Source organism: Panthera uncia, chromosome B4, assembly GCF_023721935.1.
Source record: "Panthera uncia isolate 11264 chromosome B4, Puncia_PCG_1.0, whole genome shotgun sequence".
In the NCBI taxonomy this organism is placed as follows: domain Eukaryota; kingdom Metazoa; phylum Chordata; class Mammalia; order Carnivora; family Felidae; genus Panthera; species Panthera uncia.
The window spans coordinates 112,594,688-112,615,831 of record NC_064809.1 but is presented as its reverse complement, the minus strand read 5'-3'; the positions used below and the strand labels follow the sequence as shown (position 1 = coordinate 112,615,831).

General features: G+C 41.8%; 1 protein-coding gene across 4 annotated transcripts in view; it reads right to left on the bottom strand.

Annotated features, from left to right (window-relative positions):
- CRADD (CASP2 and RIPK1 domain containing adaptor with death domain) overlaps positions 1-21,144 on the bottom strand; it is a 193,507-nt gene that overhangs the window by 6,726 nt on the left and 165,637 nt on the right. The window contains exons 2-4 of one of the 4 annotated variants that reach the window (XR_007456776.1): positions 11,395-11,774; positions 3,373-3,586; positions 3,122-3,231 (exon numbers count right to left, since the gene is read on the bottom strand). Coding sequence is in view for 1 of the 4 variants with exons in the window: in XM_049626098.1 (XP_049482055.1) it covers positions 11,473-11,774 (302 nt within the window). In the remaining 3 variants the exon portion in view is untranslated. Of the gene's footprint in view, positions 1-3,121; positions 3,587-8,204; positions 11,775-21,144 lie in introns of those variants that run through there. The other 3 variants (XR_007456775.1, XR_007456777.1, XM_049626098.1) reach the window with 3 other exon arrangements.

Sequence of the window (21,144 nt, the reverse complement as noted above, 5' to 3'; positions counted from 1 at the left end):
TCAAAACCCCTGCCTTTCCCATGGCCTTTCTCTATAACAGTAAATAGTGATTTCATCCTTCTATTTGTTTAGGAAAAAAATCTTGTCATTTCATCATTGATTTTTTTTTTACTTTTCTTTTTTCTTTTTCTTTTACAGAGTTGGGGGAAGGGGCAGAGGGAGAGGGAGAGAGAGAATATTAAGCAGGCTTCATGCTCAGTGTGGAGCCCTATGCGGAGCTCAAACTCATGAGTTGTGAGATCATGACCTGAACCGAAATCAAGAGTCAGATGCTTAACCAACTGAGCCACCCAGGTGCCCCTGATTTTTTTTCTTTTAACATCACACCCAATCCATCAACAAATCCATTTGGCTCTACCTTCAAAACATTCAGAATCTGACCACTGCTCCCACTCTCCATGTAACAGATTGTGTCCCCTGGAAGCTGACTGTGAGATGGAGTTAAGTGGACAGGAAGGTTATCAAGGAGTGCTCCTGGGATTAATGCCTGGGGAAGGGATGCAAACAGGCTTGGGCAGAAGGAAAAGTTGGGCTGTGATTTGGTCACCCCAAAGGCCTGTGCTGACTCCACGAGGAGCCCTGAGCTGGGACAGCCCTTAGGAGTTGTCTTGAAGTGGGGTGAGGGGCCACGCCTTTGTACCCCTTACTGGTCACAGGATGCAGACTGCCCTGGGAAGGGGGGATGCCACTGGGCAAGAGTGCTCTCTTCAGAGGAGACCATCCTTGAAGACGGCTGCCAGCCAAAGGCCATTAGCTGGAGACCTCCCAGCTGCTGGAGAAATCAATCTACCATGCCCGAAGAAGAGCTGAACAGCGTATCTCACATTCACTACACTTTGCCATGACCATCTTGATCCAAGCCCCCATCTTCTCGAGAATGGTGCAATAGCCTCTGTACTGTTTCATTCAGCCCTCTTAAAATGTTAGCTAGCTCAATCCTTTGCAAATGTAAGTTAGATGATGTCATGCCTCTGCTGAATGCCATCCAGTAGCTTCCCGTCTTACCCTGAATGAAAGCAAAGTCATTACAGGGGCCCGTCAGATTCTCGGCCTCAGCCCCTAGTACTTGCCCTCTTGCCCACTGCACTCTAGCTGCTCTGACCTCCTTGTGATTCCCTGAAAATGTCTGGCAAGTTCCCATCTCAGGCCTTCACAGTTTCTTTCTTCCCTCTACCCAGAAGATTCCCTCAGGCCTCTCAGCATGGCTCCCTCCCTCACCTAGCAGACTTTACTCCTGTTACCTTCTTACTGAAACCTTCTCTGACCAACTTTTTAAAAGACGACATCACTCCTTCCTCTGGCTCTCACTGTCCCTTTGTGTGTTCTTTTTCTCCATAGAGGAGAGCTCCACGAGGGCACGAGTTTTGGACTGGAGCATCGACTGCTGTAGCCCCAGCACCTGTACCCATGCCTGGCATTCAGTGGGTGCTCAAAAAGTACATGTTGACTGAATTTTTGTAAGTCACAGCCTTCCCATAACTGGTGCAAATTGAAAATCGTTCCATGTGTTCTCTGTGTCTCTAGGAAAGTCATAATAGCTTTGTTTCCTTTCCTTTTGTTGAGCTTTGATCGTGTAGGCCATTCATTTTTCTCTACCCAAATTAAATGAGGCGACAGCTTAAGTGTCTTTTATAGAACAAGCAGTCAAGATGCCAGAATTCTGATTTTACCTCATATCCAACTCTTATAAAAACAATTTTTTCTTCCAAATTTTGTTAGGCTCTTAAAAGCTAAAGAAGATACGACTTTTGACAGTGTTGAACTTTGTCTAAACCCTGTGCTCCCTGACAGCAGTGATCGTTGAGAAATCCCCCCATGCTTTTTTGTTCTAAGAAATGGCTAACCACTACAATGGAAAAGTCAGCCTTCCCATATTCTAAGACCCACCTCCATTCTTCCTCATTATTCCCACAAGACTTGTGGATGACTCCCTTGTTTACTTGCCTCTATAAAATTCAGGCCTCCTTCCTTTTCTTTGAGACATTTCTCATTAATAAGTGTTCCTCCTATTGCAATAGCCTGAATAAAATTATATCCACAAGTGACTGGTCTATTGTCTTCCACACTATCATAAAGAGAGGACTTGTGTTGGGAGGGTTTATTTTTAGCCTCAAAGATAGTGTTGGTTGGAAAATCAGCAGCTGACAAATAGTAAGTGACAAAAGAACTCCTGACAATAGAATAGAGACAAGCCAGAGGGTCCACGCTGTCAGCAGAAAGCCAGCATGGAGCCCAGTTTCAGAGCTGGGAATAATTACTTTTTCCAGAGGTTGACAAAAACTTGACTCAAGCAGATGGCTGGACAAAAAGATACTGTTGGAAATAATTTCCCAGTATATAAAGTAGATGAGACTGTATATAATTTGCCCCTGAAAATCAATGATCCCCAATGTGCTGGGCACAATAGTCTCAGTCCTCTCCTGTGTAAGATCTCTGGTTGTAAAGAGTTGGGGCTGAGGCAGAAAGCTCCTGGAAGCCAGAGATTGTCATGCACTGCATGTCTGCAAGCTCTTACCTTTCCAAGAGGTGAGTCTAGGAGGACCACCTGCCTGCCTTCCCATAGGGCAGACGGTCTATGACCAGCTGTGTAAAGATCAGAGCTCAGACAAATGGTTTCACCATTATTCCCATACTGTGGTTAGCCCTTCATACCAGGAATTACATACTAGCAAAATCCAACAGAAACATTTAGCTTCATTCTGTTGGACACAAGGCTTCCAAATACTCTACAAAACCAGAAAATGACCAGTCAGGCCTAGATGCTAACGAAGTCTGATGCCAGGGACCTTCTGACAACCTAAAGATTTAGGTTCTTGGGATGAATGAACTAGATGCAGGTGTGGTGGGAATCTCCTAAAAATTAACTGCCAACTGTTGTGTGTGTGTACACATGTGCATTTTTTAAAAGAATGATTCCTCAAAGAAGCTTGCATTCTTCTTGCAGATCTCACAGCCTTTTCATACCCTTAAAGGGATCTATGCCCCCTAAAAAGAACCACCACCTATCACAAATATTCTGAGCCTTCAAGAAATATTCCCTACACAGCTCCCCCAACCCCCCCATCAACGGCCATGACAGCCAGAGGCACTAAGTTCACCACTCATCTATGAATGGACTTACTTCATTTGTGAACACTTGGTCTCTTCCTGGGATCAGCAATGAGCCAATAAGTCATGCCAAAGACTATGGTATCAGCAAATTCCTGATTAAATCAATACATCTCCTAGAAGCTGATGAGGGAGGTTTTATGCCACCAAAAGAAAGAATAATAATTAGTTGATCTAATCCATTTGATATTGTCTCATTCTATTTGTGCTGCTATAAAAAAAATATACCACTGACTGGATAGCTTATAAACAACAAAAACTTACTGCTCACAATTCTGATAGCTGGGAAGTTCAAGACCAAGGCACCACCAGCATGGTCACGTTCTAGTGAAGGTACTCTTCTGGTTCAGAGCTGGGGCTTTCTCACTGTATCCTCGCTAAGCAGAAGAAGCCAGGAAGCTCTGTGGGGTCTCTTCAAGAGGGCTTCACGCTTGTGACCTCATCACCTCCCAAAGGCTCCACCTCCTAAGACCCTCAACTGTAGGGGTTAGAATTTCAACATATAAATTAGGGGAGGAGGAACACAAGCATTCAGACCATACCAGATATTTTCCACGAATATTCTCCATGAAGAATGTCATTTGACACTGCAATCAGCACTGGCTAAAGACAGAATGTGAATATGAAATGGAGACATGTAAATATTATCAACACATTGGGTCTATGTTTTTTCTAAGTACTCAAACCTGGATTTCACGGCCTATGTTTTGAATTAATAATAGCTTTCAGAACCATTGCCATATATTTTGCATAATTTTAACAAACAAGGCTTAGTTGGCTCACTGAACTATGTCTTTGTGAGACTTTAATTTTTCCTACAAAAACAGTAAATGCCAACAAGATAGACATCCCTGTTCTTCTAAGCCCTGTTTATGATTCTAAGAAGTAAACAGGCAGTTATTACATTAAAAACATTCCCTGTATGCCAGCAACATCTAATTTTAATCTGTGGGTCTTTCAGAGGAAGAACTAAGGGCTAGAAATGGCACAGAGAACCCCCAAATGCGCCTGATATCTAAAATCTGAAGCCTGATCCCATTCTCCTGTGGATAAATAAACCACATGTTTCTCAATGTCTTGCTGTCTTGATGTACGGAATGGGATAACATTGGCCAACTTAGTCTATAAATAAGGTTCTCTTTATTTCTAAATCACTTCGAGGCAGCACCAGGAGGTATCCTGTAGACCCATGGCAAGAAGTGCTATTTGTCAAATTGGGCATGAAATAAATTGAGTGGAATTCTGGTGTCCATACACATTAATGTCCCAAAGGAACCAACATGCCAACTTGGGCAGAACTTACAAAACCTCAGTTGAGGTGCCACCTCCTCTGTGGCCAACTTAATTGCTCCTTCCTCGGTGCTGGCCAAAGAATATCAGAATTGCTAGCTGTTACACTGGTGTCCTCAGCAGGCTGAGATCCTATAGGGCGGGAACTAGGTCTAATTTATCTTTGTATCTCTGGTAGCTTAAGCAAATCAGTAGCTCACTGTTTGTAGGGATTCATTTAATGACGGTCAAGTGTTAGATCAGAATCCCACCCCAATTCTGAATATGCTCTGAAGTGTGCCTACTAGTTCCTATTTCTTATTTTTAGAGTCCTGCTAAAAGTACTGAGAAACCACGCACTTTGTTTCCGTATTGCAAATCACAGCAGGAGAAGGTGATTCTGACCCTTGCACTTCTCAGGGCCCCAGCAGGGTGAAGAATGTTAGAAAAACCCTGATAGCTAAAATAATTCAGCACAATGATTTAGCGAAACATTTTTTCTCTACCGGACACTGTTATAAGCTTTTATCTTGTGGGATCCTCACTGTGACCACAGGTAGGTACTGTTACCTTATTTTACCTCGTATTTTACATACGAGGACTCCGGCACAGAAACGTGTCCAAGAGAGGGAGCCTCTGGAGAGTATTCCCCATGCCTCTCACCTCTGAATCAAGGCAGAATGAATTGCTTCCCCTCTGCATTCCCAGAGACTTGGTACTCAGGCATGGACCTTACTGAATCGTGCTGTGATTAGAGATCCATGTTTCTCACTGGCCAAACAGTGAGTTCCTGTCGGACTGTGGACTTATTGGTCATCTTTTTGCTTCCCCACCCAGCACAGAGACAGGCTTATAGTAGCTTCTCAATACATGTCTGCTGAGTAACTGAATGAGGGGAGTCTCTCTCCAAAACTACCACTTCTGGGGAATTCTCCAGAGAAAGGGATGAAGACAGACTCATTCTACTGCCTCAGTTGCGTGTGTGTGTGTGTGTGTGTGTGTGTGCATGTGCACGTGCCCCAGCAGAAACTTCCGCAGTGACCACTGATGTTTGGGGGAATTAACTGGCTTAATATTTCAAACCAACCCATTATACTTTGCTCACGCAAGTAGTTTTTAAAATAACTTTTTAAAAGTTTTAGAGAGTCTAAGTAGCTTTTAAAAACGTGCAACGTTAAGCTGGGCAATTCCTCTTCTAGGAGTTAATCCTAGGAACCTTCCTGGCTGTACGCCCATAAATGTAAATGTCTGTGGGGGCTGAGCGGATAATGCAGCAGGCAGAGGAGCTGGGTAACAAGTGTGCATTCTGTCGAAGGTGAGGATGGTGACACTCTGCAACAGGTCTGCCCATTAGTGCAATGGGACAGAGGAGATCCAGGGTGACCAAACTTTGTTTTTCAACAGGGCCCAGAGATCTCAATTTTAAAATACTGGCTATAGTAGACTGCAAAAAAATGTACCCACGTTATTCCCCTCCCTCTCCCAACGCCCTTTGGGAAAGCCTTCCAATGTAGATTCTGGGCTGGCTTTAGGACTCGCTTTAGCCAACAGAATATTAGCAAAAGGGATGCAAACAGAGGCTTGACAAGTGCTTGCACACTAGGGTTTGCCTCCTTGCTGCCCATGGGGAACCCCGCCACCACTGCCAAGTGAAGAAGGCAGGGAAATCTTTTGCAGAGATGAATGACCCAGACGCCTCTGTTGCTGCAGGCAGCAGCATGTCACTTTCCAGGCGTGCAAGCGAGCTGTCCCAGATCAGCCAGCCTCAGCCAGCCCCCCAGCCGACCACAGATGCAGGAGGACCCACAGAGATTAGCTGAGGCGACCCAGGTCAGAACAGTCCAGCTGGCTCCAAGAATTGTGAGCCAAGCTGTAAGCCAGCACACCTTGGGGTGGTTTGCTATATAATAAAACTAACTTATCTGGTGCTAAACAAAAGAGGGATCCAATTCATTGTAACTTCTGGTGAATGTAAAGATTTAGCAACAAGGAACTTCCTTGCGTCACATCGCGGCTTACAACAGTCAAAAAGCAAAAACTACCCAAAGATCCATCTTGTATAATGGGAAACTGGTTAACAAATGATGGCACATGCCTATGCTGGAATAGCATGCTACCACTAAACACGAAGGTGTAGAACAGCAGTCACACACGGGTCTATCATATTTGGCGTGCCACCAAATTTGGATCAGCACAATATTACCGCTCACCGGGACACATTCTACTCTTGTAGAAATGAACACTGAGCTGAGTGGATCGCACAGTGCAGTGGAGAGGGCTTCTGACTAGAGGAAGAAATAAAAAGCTCAGAATAAAGCCCAGAATGTTTACAGGGAAGTGCTCAACTTTGCTTTTTCAGGACATAGTGTTAGGGGGGAGCAGCAAAAAGCTCTACTCAAGCAATGACATGGCCCTAAGAGAGGATCAAACACTGGGATAATGGTGGATGTTTTGACAGCGAAAGACAGTCTTATGTAGCTAGAGTCTTTTAATTTCTCTAGGCATGCTGCCAAAAATTATAGGACTTGGAAGTGTGCTCCAAACACAAAGGATGCTGAAAATCACTGGTATAGAAAAATCTTTAATGACATGGAAAGACAGCTATATGTTAAATAAAAGAAGCCAAGTGTAAAACAGCATGTACAATACAATCCTATTTTTTATTGAAGTATAATTGACATATAATATCCTATTATTTTCAGGTACACATCACAGCGAATTGATATTTTTACACATTATGAAGTGATACCCACGATAAATCTGGTTAACATATGTCATCATACAAAGTTATTACAGTATTATTGACTATGTTCCCTATGCTATACATTGTATCCCCATGAGTTATTTATTTTATAGCTGAAAGTTTGTACCTCTTAATCCCCTTAATCTATTTTTCCTGCCCTCCCAACCCATCCCCTCTCCATCCTCCATAACCAACATTTTATTTTCTGTACCTATGAGTCTGTTTATGTTTTGTTTTGTTTGTTCATTTCTTTTATTTTTTAGATTCCACATATAAGTGAAATCATATGGTATTTGTCTTTTTCTGTCTTATTTATTTCACTTAGCATAATACTCTCAAATTTCATCTATGTTGTCATGAATGGCAAGATTTCCTTATTTTTTATGACTGAGGAATATTCTGTTCTAAATATACGCCACATCTTCTTTATCCATTTATCTATCGATGGACCCTTAGGTTGCTTCCATATCTTAACTATTGTAAACAATGCTGCCATAAACAGAGGGGTGCAGCTGTTCCAACTAGTGTTTTCATTTTTTCTGGGTAAATTCCTAGAAGTAGAACTACTGGATTGTATGGTATCTCTATGTTTAGTTTTTTGAGGAATCTCCATACTGTTTTCCACAGTGGCTGCACCAGTTTGCATTCCCACCAATAGTGCACGAGAGTTTCCTTTTCTCCACATCCTCACCAATAGTTGTTATTTCTTGTCTTTTTTGATACTAGCCATTTTGATAGGTATGAGGTGACACCTATCTCAGTGTGGTTTTGATTTACATTTCCCTGATGATGGGTGATGTGATTTTCATGTGTCTGTTGGCCATCTGTCTGTCTTCTCTGGAAAAATGTCTATTCAGGTCTTCTGCCCATTTTCTACTTGAATTATTTTTCTGGTGTTGAATTATAGGAGTTCTTTATATATTTGGGATATTAACTCCTTATCAGATAGAGACTTTGCAAATATTTTCTCCCATTCAGTAGGATGCCTTTTTGTCTTGTCGATGGCTTCTTTTGCTGTGCAGAAGCTTTTTAGTTTGGTGTAGTCCCAATACTCTATTTTTGTGTTTGCTTCTCTTGCCTAGGGAAACATATCCATACATATGTTGCTAAGGTTGATGTCTAAGAGATTACTGCCTGTGTCTTCTTTTAGGAATGTTATGGTTTCAGGCCTCACATTTAGGTCTTTAATCCATTTTGAGAATATTTTTGTGAATGGTGTGAGAGAGTGTTCTAGTTTCTTTTTTTTTTTTTTTTGTATGTAACTGTCCAGTTCTCCCAGCATCATTTGCTGATGAGATTATCTTTTCCCCATTTATATATTCTTCCCCTCTCTATTGTAGATTAATTCACCATGTATGCGTGGGTTTGTTTCTGGGCTTTCAGTTCTGTTCCATTGAGCTATGTATCTATTTTTGTGCCAGTACCATAATTTTGATTATTACAGCTCTGTAGTATATTTTGAAAACTGAGGTACCTACATGATACCTACATCTTTTAATTTTGTGCGTCCTTTAACTACTTATTATAGTTATAGTTGATTTGACACAATCCCATTTTCATTATAAAAATATGCAGCCATAGGAAAGTAACTGGGGGTAGAGACTAAAACTCGGGTGTCATACTGGTTATCTTTGAAAGACAAGAGTAGGGGTAATGTTTATTTTGTTTTTATTCTTGCCCAGTGGTATTTTTCAAACTGCTATAATGAGCATGCACTATTTTTTATACAGAGAAAAATTAATAAAAGTTATAGTTTTTAAAAACTAAGAGGGCATACTCATGAACGCACATGCATGTGTATCCCAAACCAAAGTGGAGCAAGACTTTATCTTTTTTCGGTCAGTGCTTGCAAATGCTCTGCCTCTTCACTGTACTCCTTCAGAATTCTATTGGGGGTAGGCAGCCTCTGGAACTGTAGAATCTTCCACCATGCAAAAACACACGGACTCCTTGCAGGCGCATCGCCTACTCAATTCTCTTGGGAGGTGGGCAGAGGCATTCAGTATCACTTTTCACAGCCACAGGCAGAAATGAGGTAGTGATTTAGATGCTCTGTTCTTCCATTCTGCTAATCTTCTGCAAGAATGTGAGCAGGCCTAGCAGGCGCGACTGCTATTTGATGGTGGAGGCACCCTGCTCGTTCAGGGCAACAAGTCAGAGCTCTCTGATGGCCCTGGCAGCCCATGATGGGCAAGTTCATCACAAATTGTCCTTCACTGCTGACAGAGCACCAAGGTGTCTTTGTGCATGGCAGATTCCAAGCAAATGGTGGGAAGATGAGCTAGCTTATCATGAGACCCATTTCTAAAATGCCATCTAGTCAGAGGCAGCAGAGCCCGGCCATACTCCCTTGGCTGTAAATGCGGTGAGAACAAAAGCCAAAGCAATTCTCTATTAGCAAACCCAGGGGACAAACAGCAACGTAACAAGTCCAAGGTTCAAAATGACAGGCAGTTTATTGAAGATGCCATAGAAGTTCAGTCTATCACTAGCACAGTGATGATGGGGCCAGAAGTCTGAGAATTTTACAAGACAGTGAATTAATGGCTGGGCTACAAAATGGAAAATTAAAGCTGATGGGGCCAGGAGACCATCCTTTTGAACTGCTTGTTGAACTGTGAAATAACTGACCTTTTTTAGTAAAGGGAATATGGTTGCCAGACATCTGAGAGGATGTTATCGACGTGCCACGGTCACCTTGGTGAGCACTCATTTCACGTTCAATTCTTCCATTCTATATTCTCATCCCGGAACACACCGAGGTAAAAAGTCTGATTTTTTCCCTTTGAAAAAAATCCTCGGTTAAGTTAGGATTAGGCAATAGATTCCCCAATTATTCAGAAGAACAGATCACAGATTGGGACTGTTCACCTGTCCTTCTCTTGATTGGCCCCACGGTAGAGTTAGTACGTTACATCACAGGTTAAAGCTTGGCAGGAAGCATGGTAATAGCACTTCCTCCTTCAGTGTCCTCACCTGTAGCCACTATTCGGCTTTGCCCGTGAACTTTGTCCATGTGCAGCCACAGCAGCAAGTTAACAGCTCCCATTTTCTGAGAGCTGACAAAGAGCAAGGCACTAGACGAGCCCTTGGCAGACATTATCTCTTTAACCATCACAAAAATCTTGGAAGAGGGGACAATCATTTCCTCATCTGTAGAGGCTTAGGTTAGAGAAGTGGAGTGATTTGTCCAAGGTGATGCTGCTAGCAGGAGGACAGCAGGACTCAAGCTTCTTCGAGGGGCATGTGAGAAAGAGGAGAAGCAGCATGGAGCAACAGGAAAGGAGCAGGGCTCCAAAGACACCTATTCTAGCTCATTCGGCCCTGGAAAATCATGCAATTTCACTACAGAAGGAGGCTCACCTCTCTTGCCCAACTACTTCATAGGATTTTTGTGAGGTCCAAACGAGATCACATACATGAAAACTCTTGAAAACAGTGAACCATTTGACAAATATCATGTGTCATTAATAAAAAGACAGAAGACTAAATCGTACTCCTTTAGAGCACAACACTTAAATCCCTACAATTTCAACAGAAAGACCACACCCTCTTTTGTCCCCCAACTAAAGCCTTTAAACAAATGGCACAGTTATTTTCTTAAGCAACCTTTTAAAGATCAAGGGCTCAGGTGTGCATGCTGGTACCTGAACTGGTCTTGCAGGGGAGCTTCAGTGTCTTAAATTTAATGCAGACACCCTGCCTATTTATCTTGACTGGAGAAAGTAAGAATTTTGTTATTACTTGTAATTCTGTTTCAAAACAAAAATGACTTCTGTAATTATGCACTTTTAATCTACGCACTACAGGAATGAGAAAAACAAACAAACAATACTCTCTCATGAAAGGGTCACATTATATATAGTAATTCACTTTTTATTATCATCATCATTAATAGCAAAGTGCACAGTTCAGTTCCCAGGAAATATAAAAGTGGATGCTTTATATATAGGACACCTGCATGTAATATAACACAGTAGGTTTTGTGTGTGTGTGTGTGTGTGTGTGTGTGTGTGTGTGTGTGTGTTTTGAGCCAGTATGATTTACCAGTTTACTGAAAGGCAACCACACAATTAAAACCTGCACAATTAAAACAATGCAATCTTCAAGCAATTAAAAACAACCAATTGTCAATGTGGTAGAGCCACTGAGTAATCTGGCCTTTCAAGTAGTATCAACTGGAAATCCTATTTTCTCCTTTTACCTAAGAATCTTAAAAAGAAAACAACAACAACAAGAACAACAACAACAACAAAAAAAACCCCGAAAACTACCTGCCCTGGGAGAAAGTCAGGATTCTGCACATGCAACTTGGGGACATGCTCCCCATGGGTGGATGGAGGGAGACACCATTATTCCAACATGTGCTGGAGCACCGAGGGGTCCACCTCCACGGCCTGAAGGCCTCTCTGCAAGCTCCGGAAGGTGGCCTGCTTCCCATAGCGCTGCCGCCAGCGGACGAAGGCCTCCACCATCTGTGACTGCACGTTGTGGGGGTGGTTGGCCTTACAGCGGTAGATATCCGTCTGGGACAGTCCCAGAGACAGCACCACGGGCTCCCACTCAGGGCCCAGCCTTTGCGCCAGCTGGTTAATCTGCTGGTCCGATGGGGAGCTGTTGAGGATGTGTAGGGGGATACCGGTCATCCGGTCATCTGGGGAAAAGAAAGACATAAAGGTGAAAAGAGCAAACACATCAGATGGGGGCAGACATGAAAACTGTGGGAGGACAGCCCCAACACTTCCATATGGAAGGGCCAACTTTTCCTAGTCTTCCTGGGGGCTGCTCAGTAAAAGGCAATAAACAGGAGTTTACAAAACACCATTTAGCATCTATGAAAATGTTTATTGCAGAAAATGTGAAAATAAGAAAATGACAATACTAGAAATCCCACCAGAGAAACCCACTGATAATGATTTGATCTACAGTAAAACCTTGGTTTGCAAGCATGTTCCAGAAACAAGCCTGTAATCCAAAGCATGTGTATATCAAAGCGCATTTCAAGAACCATTGGCTCAGTTGTGACCATGTGACATTCGGCATCACATACCACTCGTATTGCAAGATATCGTTCATCAAGTCAAAATTTACTAGAAATGTTTGCTCATCTTGCGGAACACTCGCAGAACAAGTTACTCACAATCCAAAGTTTTACTGATATTTCTTTTCAGTTTTTTTGTATATAAAACATACATTTAGGATTACCTGGCACATAGTGCTTTATAACATGATTTTTTTCACTTCCATATCTTTTATCAGAGAGGCCAAGCAGGGGTTTCTGTGGGGGAACGAAGAATGCCAGCCTGGGCCCCAGGGGTGACACTCTCTCCTGCAGGAATGGCTAGTGCTGGAGGGTACTGGGCTACATGGAATAGCTACTCTCTCCTGATAAACGTGAACACTACCCAGAAAAGTTGCGGCTCCTAACAGAAGCGGAAGCAAAGAGGCCTGCTCAGGAGAAATAAAACTTAGGGGCCACGAGGTAGCAGTAGGAGAGTTACCACCCTGGCAGAGCCCAGTGGAGGAAGCGAAAGCATGTGCTGTGGAGGGGCAGTGAGAGAACCTGACCTTGCACCTCCTAGATCCCCGTCTCCCCGAGGCCAGTCTGCTAAGGAACTCTGACACTGAGTGAGTGACTACAGACGGGCTAGGCATATCCAGTAAGAAGTACCATCAGTTACGATGTAGAAGGCCTTCCAGAGGAAGGGGCTTAAAGCTAGGCCCTGAACACGAGGGAAAGAGCCCAGTGAATGGAAAGATAAAGAAGTGTGTCCCGCACAGAGGGGATTGCCTGTGCAGAGGCCCTGAGGCAGAAAACCATGGTAAATCGAAGAAAAGAAAGCAGTTCGGGGTAGCTAAGCGCAGAGAGTCAGAAGTACTCCAAACATCCCAAGTTCTGGGGCTGCTTATTGGTTAGGCCGGGACTAGAAGTGAGGTTTTCATATCCCTGGCTCAAATGTGTGCACGACAGTACTCTACTTGTACTACACTTTGTCACCAGTATTACAGGGATCTGGAGTCAATCCTACTTCACACTCACCAGCTCATTGTTTAGATTTTTGAATTCAAGAAGAAGGCACAAAGCATCCTATTAGAACAGCTAATGTTTTCCACCGCATGTGCCTTTGGTCCCGAGGCACTTGCCAATATCTTAGGCAAGTTGCAAGTTGCTGAGTTGGAAAAATACGGTCAAAGACTCTGGTGGTGTCGAGACTAGAATTTTTTTTTTTTTTGGAAATGATTAAGAAGCAATTAGAATAATGATGATACTACTGACAATATTTTATATTAACAGTAATGATTTTATAGCTTTTATAAAAATATGGGCACTTTTATAAAAATGTGGGCTCACTGAAAAAAGCCCTTATTCCTTATTATTCAAGGAAAATAAAAAAAGTACAAAGAAGAAAACAAGGCATCCAGTATCCCACCACTAGACTTACAGTTGCCATACATCATTCTGGGCATTTCTTTATGCACACATACTGCTAAAAGGGTAGTATAATAGCTTTTGTCTCATAAGAGTTATTGATTTTTGCTTGAATATAACAGAAAAAAAAAGAAACAGAGATGAAACTAAATGGCTTTCTGACCTACAGTCAAATATTTAAACAACAATGACAACATGTACACCGAAAAGATTTAATGCTGAGAAAAAAAAGTATAACATAATTTATATATTTTCACATATAAGTGGTAAACTATATATTTTCACATTAACACTCTATAATTAACACTTGATATTTCCTGTTCATTCCCTCATGATTTTTCTTGCTTATATCATTTTTATTGTGTTGGGTGCATAACATTTTTATGCTTCTGTAACAATAATCTGCCACCCCCTTGTCCCCCACCCAAGCTGTTTACTCTTAAAACTACATTATAATGGTTTGAATGCTGACCAAGGCTTTTTTGTTGTTGTTTCTTTTAAACCATGACTTTTCTACTTCTGAATCTGTTCTTTTGATTTGAGTCAGTTGGGTCAATTTCATCACAGGGTGATGTTTTTTTCAAGAAATGCTCATGGTCACCATATTCTTTGAGTTCCTTCAGATCAGGACTGTCTGCTTTCTGCTTTCACTGTTGAATAATATGCAAACAAATTTATATATTGTTTTACTATTATACTTTTAAAAGTTTTTTTTAATGTTTATTTTTGAGAGAGAGAGAGAGAGAGAGCAAGCAGGGGAGGAGCAGAGAGAGAGAGGGAGACACAGAATCTGAAGCAGGCTCCAGGCTCTGAGCTGTGAGCACAGAGTCCGATGCGGGGCTCGAACCCACGAACTGCGAGATCATGACCTAAGCCGAAGTTGGACGCCCAACCGACTGAGCCACCCAGGCGCCCCACTATTATACTTTTACATTATAAATATAATTCTATATTATTTAAATAATTTTATTCCTCTCCTAAGTTTGTAGATTGTGCTCATATTTTATGGTGGGGAATGTCGGTATGGGGAATTTGGACACCAACTTGACCGTCCCCCATTTTGTAGAACTTGTTTTTTCTGTCCGAAGCTTATGATCCTGAAGCTTTAGACCAGAGTACATCTTGGCCATTCTCTATCTTCTTTTCTAGGTATGTAGCATGATCTTCTGACTGAAGATTTAGCCCTTCTTCCCTTTCAGAAAAATCTTCCTGTGTTATATCTCTGCATTCTTTTTCTGTTCCAGATGCTGGATGGCTTTGCCAATCTGCCACGGCTATCACTTTCTGTCTTATTACCTTAACTCCCTTCCTGTGATTATCTCATGCCTCTCCCCCACGCCATTCATTTGATGTTTGGTTATTTTTATGCTGTTTTATTTTGCTTTGGGTTTTGTTGTTGTTGTTGTTGGGTTCAAATCTTGTATTGTGTTTTTATTTCTCAATTTCTTTTCTTGGCTCTTCAATCTAGCTTTTAAAAATCCCATTCCACTTCATATCCATTAGGATGGTTATTGTCAAAAAAAAAAAAATTCCAGAAAATAACAAGTGTTGGTGAGGATATAAAATGGTACGGCTGTTATGGCAAAGAGTATGGTGGTTCCTTAAACAATTAAAAATGGAATTACCATACAACCTAGCAATTTTACTTCTGGGTCATAGTCCTGAAAGGATCGAAGCAGTGACTCAAAGAGATATTTATAAACCCATCTTCACAGCAGCACCGTTCCCAATAGCCGAACAGTAGAAGCAAACCAAGTGTCTATCAAGGGATGAAGGGATAAACAAAATGTGGTAGATTATACATTAGAATATTATTGAGTCTTAAAAAGGAAAAAAGCCTGACTCGTTCTATGTGTGTGAAATTGGAAGACATTATGCTAAGAGAAGTAAGCCAGGCACGAAAGGACAAGCACTCTGTGATCCCAGCCATATGAGGTACCTATAGTAGTCAATCCCACTGAGATGGAAAGAATGATGGTCACCAGGGGAGGGGAGAGGGGAATGGGGAACTGTTCAATGGGTAGCAGGTTCTGCAAGATGAAAAGAATTCTGGAGGTTAGCTGCACAATATGAATGTACTTAACACAATGGAATTGTACACCTAAAAATGGAAAAGATGGCAAATTTTATGTTATGCATATTTTACCACAATTAAAAATAAAAATTAGGGGCACTTGTGTGGCTCAGTCGGTTGAGCATCCAACTCTTGATTTCGGCTCAGGTCATGATCTCACAGTTCATGGGATCGAGCCCTACATTGGGCTCTGTGCTGTCAGACAGAGCTTGCTTGGGATTCTCTCTCTCTCTGTCTCTTTTTGTCCCTTCCCTACGTGTGCACGCATGCATGCGCCCTCTCTTTCTCTCTCTCAAAATAAATTTAAAAAGTAAAAAATAAATAAAAGGAGGGACTAATCTTATAAAAATAAATAAATAATGAAGTTTAAAAATCTCGTTGTTTTATCGTAACTACACTGAGTTTTTATTTCCACTGAATCGATACTGAGCTCCCCTATAGCATGAAATATTCGTGAGGTTGAGTTTTCTTGGGTTGGGTTTCCACTCAGGCCACACTGGTGTATGTTTACTTTCTGCAAGCCGTGCTCCTTTCTTTTTTCTCCTGTAGCATTTTTGCACAGTTGTCACGACACTTATCTTCATCTTGCTCCCATTTAACATGAGCATCTCTATCCAGGGCTTCTGTTTGCTCTCTTATGGTAAGCCAAGGTACCCTTGACACTTTCTCCCTCGGAGCTACAACTTGGGGTTGGCTGTTGCCTTCTATGCAGTGTTCTGCCATGGAGGAGAGATAGGACTCACTAGCCTGCCCTTGCTGGGAGTGCGGTGCCCTGCTCTCTCTTTTGGAAGCCAGTTAAATGTCTTGTACCGAGCCTGCTTTGCCTAGCCAGGGTGCACTTACTCCTGTGGTCTCTTTCCCGTAGCTCAGCATGGAGACTGGGAGATGGCCTGTATTTGGTTGCCTTCCTGCCTCTGCTGAGGGTGCTTCTTGACATTTACCAAGGCCATCCACTCACCTCCTCCACCAGCTTCTTTTCATACTGATCTGAATTAACAGGAGTCCTTAGGATTTTGTACACTTCCCTTCTTTTCCCAGGATTGCTTCTGAAGGGTCAGGGTCTGGTGTTTCTTTCCCTGCCCGCCCCTTTTCAAAGCACATGGCATAAAAGCCGTGATTGGGTTTTGTTGTTGTTGTTGTTTGGCTACCGCTGGCGAATGTTTCTGCTTTTAACTTTTTTGGTTCAGTTTATCGGGTGTCGGGGAGGAGCCTGTGACTGCTGCACTCGGTCATCATTCTGACTCCTGGCCAACTATTAATGCAACATACGCTTTGGGCCAATTATTTGGGAGCGAGGGCGGTATTTGCTCTCATTCCTCTACACTTCAGGGTCACATATGCCTTGTGAATACTGCCACATAACTGGGAGAGGGCCAGCAATCTGTGGACACAGTCTGGAGCAAAGATAACTGGCACACGAGCACGACGCAGCCAAGGGCAACTCAAGCCCTTCCAAGGAGACCTTACACACAGAAAGAGAGAATAACAGCTGTTTGTGCTGTCTGACCTCTATCAGGAAAAGAATCCTCACGAGGCCCTTCCAACTCGAGAGTTCTGCTGAATACGAAGTTATTTAAAAATGAGAGTCCTAAGGCTGGGGTGTCAACATCCAAGGATTTACTGCATAAAATCAGGTCAAGCTATAAATGAATCCACCGTGACCATCTGGACACTGCTCCTCAAAGCTTGCTGTGCGTACCACTGGGGGTGTACAAGATATCATGTGGTACACGGGTGAACATTCTGTATTTGAATTGTCAGGTACCTACTTAAATACAATTAGAAAAGTATAAATACCATTTCAAACTCATGACTGCAAAAATCAAGACAAGTAAATGAAAGTACATTACAAAGTGGATATAGGATGACAAAACAAGTGATCAAAAAAGAAAAATAAATGTTTAAATCAATGGTAAATTTAAATTAAAGCACGAACTTAGCGGCACCTGTGGTACAAAGATACAGCAAAAATTGTACAAGCAGAACCCCAATGACAAAAGTGTGGGGGACGTCGAGTGTTTCTACAAAGGGTGCTATTGGCACTTGAGGCAGGGAGATCCGCTCAGCAGGGCTGTCCCAGTGCACAACAAGGCCTTCAGCGTGCACTTACTAAGTGCGAGTAACACCCTAGTCTGAGCACACAAGTCCACATATCCTGGGCTGAGGCAATACTGTTCCTGGTTGAGAACCACCAGATACCGTGGTATAAGTATCCACTAGTTTTAAATACCCTAAAGCAGGGATTCTCTCCCTCTATACTGACAGAATGTTCTCTCTTATACAGATCCTAAATCCTTCCTGCAACTCTTCAATCCCATTCCTGGTGAAGTTCAAACTCCCATGTTTCAAAAGAAACAACATTCCCTGACAAACGGGTCTATCACAATGAAGCCATGCATTTGAAGGGATAAATGCCCCCCTCCCCAGGTCTGCTCCCCACCCCCACCCCCGTCCCCTCCCATCCTTCCACCCCCGCCCCCCATCTTTGTGGTCATGACATGAATAAAAACAGCATAATGTTCCCCTCTCTTTCTCTAACTATCTCCTCCTCCCTCACTCATACCAATCAACAGCTGTTCTGGCCTCAAACCAAAAGTCTCCTTCCCAATTCTTATTGCATTTAGAGTCAGGTATAAAGATTCACACTTCACTTTTTTGTTTCTTATAGGTCACTTGTCTCCCAAGCTCATTATGGGCAGAGATCATGTCTTCTACTTCTTGCCCTCCTTCTCCAATCTTTAGTCCCTTGCTAAGCAGAAAATGGAGCTCAGTGTACAATAACTCATCACATTCTTAAAAAGTTGCTCCAAGTCAAGTTTCCAACTCATCATCTACACCAGCTCTGTGCTTCTGACTTTTTCATTCGTTACAGAAAAAGAAGTCATCTCTTCCAACAAATCTCTGTGCAGACAGCACCCTGTGGTCTATCCTGGCTGAGTATGTAATCTCTGAGTGAAGGAAAGCCCACGAGCCCATCCTCCCTGGTAGACCTCTCTTTTTTGAGCTGTATTCTATAATATGCGGCCACCTTAATGGTGACCTGCAAGGAGGAACTATACAGGATTCCAAAGCACAGTTCAGAGAATGAAGACTATGGAAGGTCACAGAAGACATGTAAGCAGCTGCTGGGAGACTCAGACACATCTATGCTCAGGAATCTACAATAACGGAAAGGATTTCAAGGATAAATTCCTTTAACTATAAACTTCTGTAATATAACCGGAGATGTAAGTACATACGAGTTCCTTATAAGAGTGACTCAGCGGGACATAGGGTTGCAGTTTTAGAAACTATGTATGTTCCTTTGCAGAATTTGGTAATATATCCCTCTTAACAACTCACTGCTGTAGTCAGCCGCTATCACTGCTGCGACTATCATTATGCTTCAGGTTTGCTGGACCAGAAAAAAAGTTGAGCTATGAGACTTCCCCCTTCTAATGTGGCCACTGTTGGAGTAAAAGGCTAATCCCTGCCTCAAGGACATGTAAGGCCTCTACTCAGGTTGAGTCCACTGATGTTCCACTGACCAACGCAAGGCATGTGGCAAGGACCAGTGTGACAGGGAATTAAGTCTTTTCATAGGGTGGGAGGAGTAAAATTTTGCCAAGTAATAATCTAGAAACACTGACCCAGCAATTGCACTACTAGTTATTTCTCTAAAGGATACAAAAATGCTGATTTTGGGGCGCCTGGGTGGCTCAGTCGGTTAAGCGTCCGACTTCAGCTCAGGTCACGATCTCACGGTCCGTGAGTTCGAGCCCCACGTCGGGCTCTGGGCTGATGGCTCAGAGCCTGGAGCCTGCTTCTGATTCTGTGTCTCCCTCTCACTCTGCCCCTCCCCCATTCGTGCTCTGTCTCTCTCAGTCTCAAAAATAAATAAACATTAAAAAAATTAAAAAAAAAAAAACAAAATAAAAATGCTGATTTTAAGGGGCACATGCACCCAATGTTTATAGCAGCACTATCAACAACAACCAAATTATGGAAAGAGCCCAAGTGTCCATCAACTGATGAATGGATAAAGAACATGTGGTGTGTATATACGTGTGTGTGTGTATATATATATATATATATATATATACACACACATACATACAATGGAATATTACTCAGTGATCAAGAAGAATGAGATCTTGCCATTTGCAACAACATGGATGAACTAGAAGGTATTATGCTAAGCGAAATGAGTCAGAGAAGGACAAATATCATATGATTTCATTCATATGTGGAATTTAAGAAACAAAACAGATGAACACAGGGGAAAAGAAGCAAAATAATATAAAAACAGAGAGGGAGGAAAACCATAAGACACTCTTAAACACAGAGAACAAACTGAGGGTTGCTGGAGAGGAGGAGAGTAGGGGGATGGGCTAAATGGTGATGGGCATTAAAGAGGGAAGTTGCTGGAATGAGCCCTGGGTATTGTATGTAAGTGATGAGTCACTGGGTTCTACTCCTGAAGCCAATACTACACTGTATGTTAACTAATGTGAGTTTAAATAAATAATTTTTTAATTAAAAAAATGAAAAAAATCCACAAGTGTACAAATACATTTTTTTAAATCTAGATGAACTGATACTGGGATATATAAAATACGAAAATTAGTGCCGGAAAAAATAGAAAACTCGAATAGGTCAAAGTATTAATGAAATACATTGAAATGGCAATCAAAGAACTTCCCTGATAAAGAGCCCTAGGCCCAGACAGTGTTCTGGTGAGCTCTATCAAATGTTTATGAAACGTTTCACTTCCTAGCTTCTATAAGCGATTCTAGGAAATAGGAAAATAACAAAAGTTATCTAGCCTATTTTAATTAGGCTGCTTTACTTTTTGTTCCAAACAGGAAAAGGAGAATACAAGAAAAGAAAGATTACAGGTTCTTTGCAATTATTATTTTAGATGTAAAAATCCTAAATATTCACTGAGTAAAAAAAAAAAAATCTATTTAAAATAATATATTGTAAGCAAGTAGAATTTATCCTGGGATTACAACAATTTCAATATTACAAGGTCTATCAATTAATTCAACATAGCAATCGTCCAAAGTGGTAAGTCACTATTATCTTAATAGATGCAAAGAAGTATTTGATAAAATTTGATAAAATTATGATTCCTTAAAAAGATATCTTTAATTAGGAATATGAGGAACCTCCTTAACTTGGTAAAGAGTGTAAAAACCTTCAATAAGTATTTGGTTTAACTGACAGCTTTTAAACATTTTCCTTTTAATGGTAGAGACAAAACAAGGATGCTCGATGTCACCACTACTGTTGCATATTGTCGTGGAGGTCCGAACCGGAGGTATAAAGAAAAAGAAATTAGGTACAAACATTTGAAGGGAAGAGGTAAAACTATCACTATTTTCAGGCTAGTTGATCTAATATGTAAGAAAAGGCCAAGATCAACAGATAATCCATCAGAACAAGTGAGAGGGTTGAGTAAAATTGCCAGAAAACAAAAATAAAAACCAACAAACCAGTATTTCTGCATTCTAGCAATAATGAAACACAAAATATAAT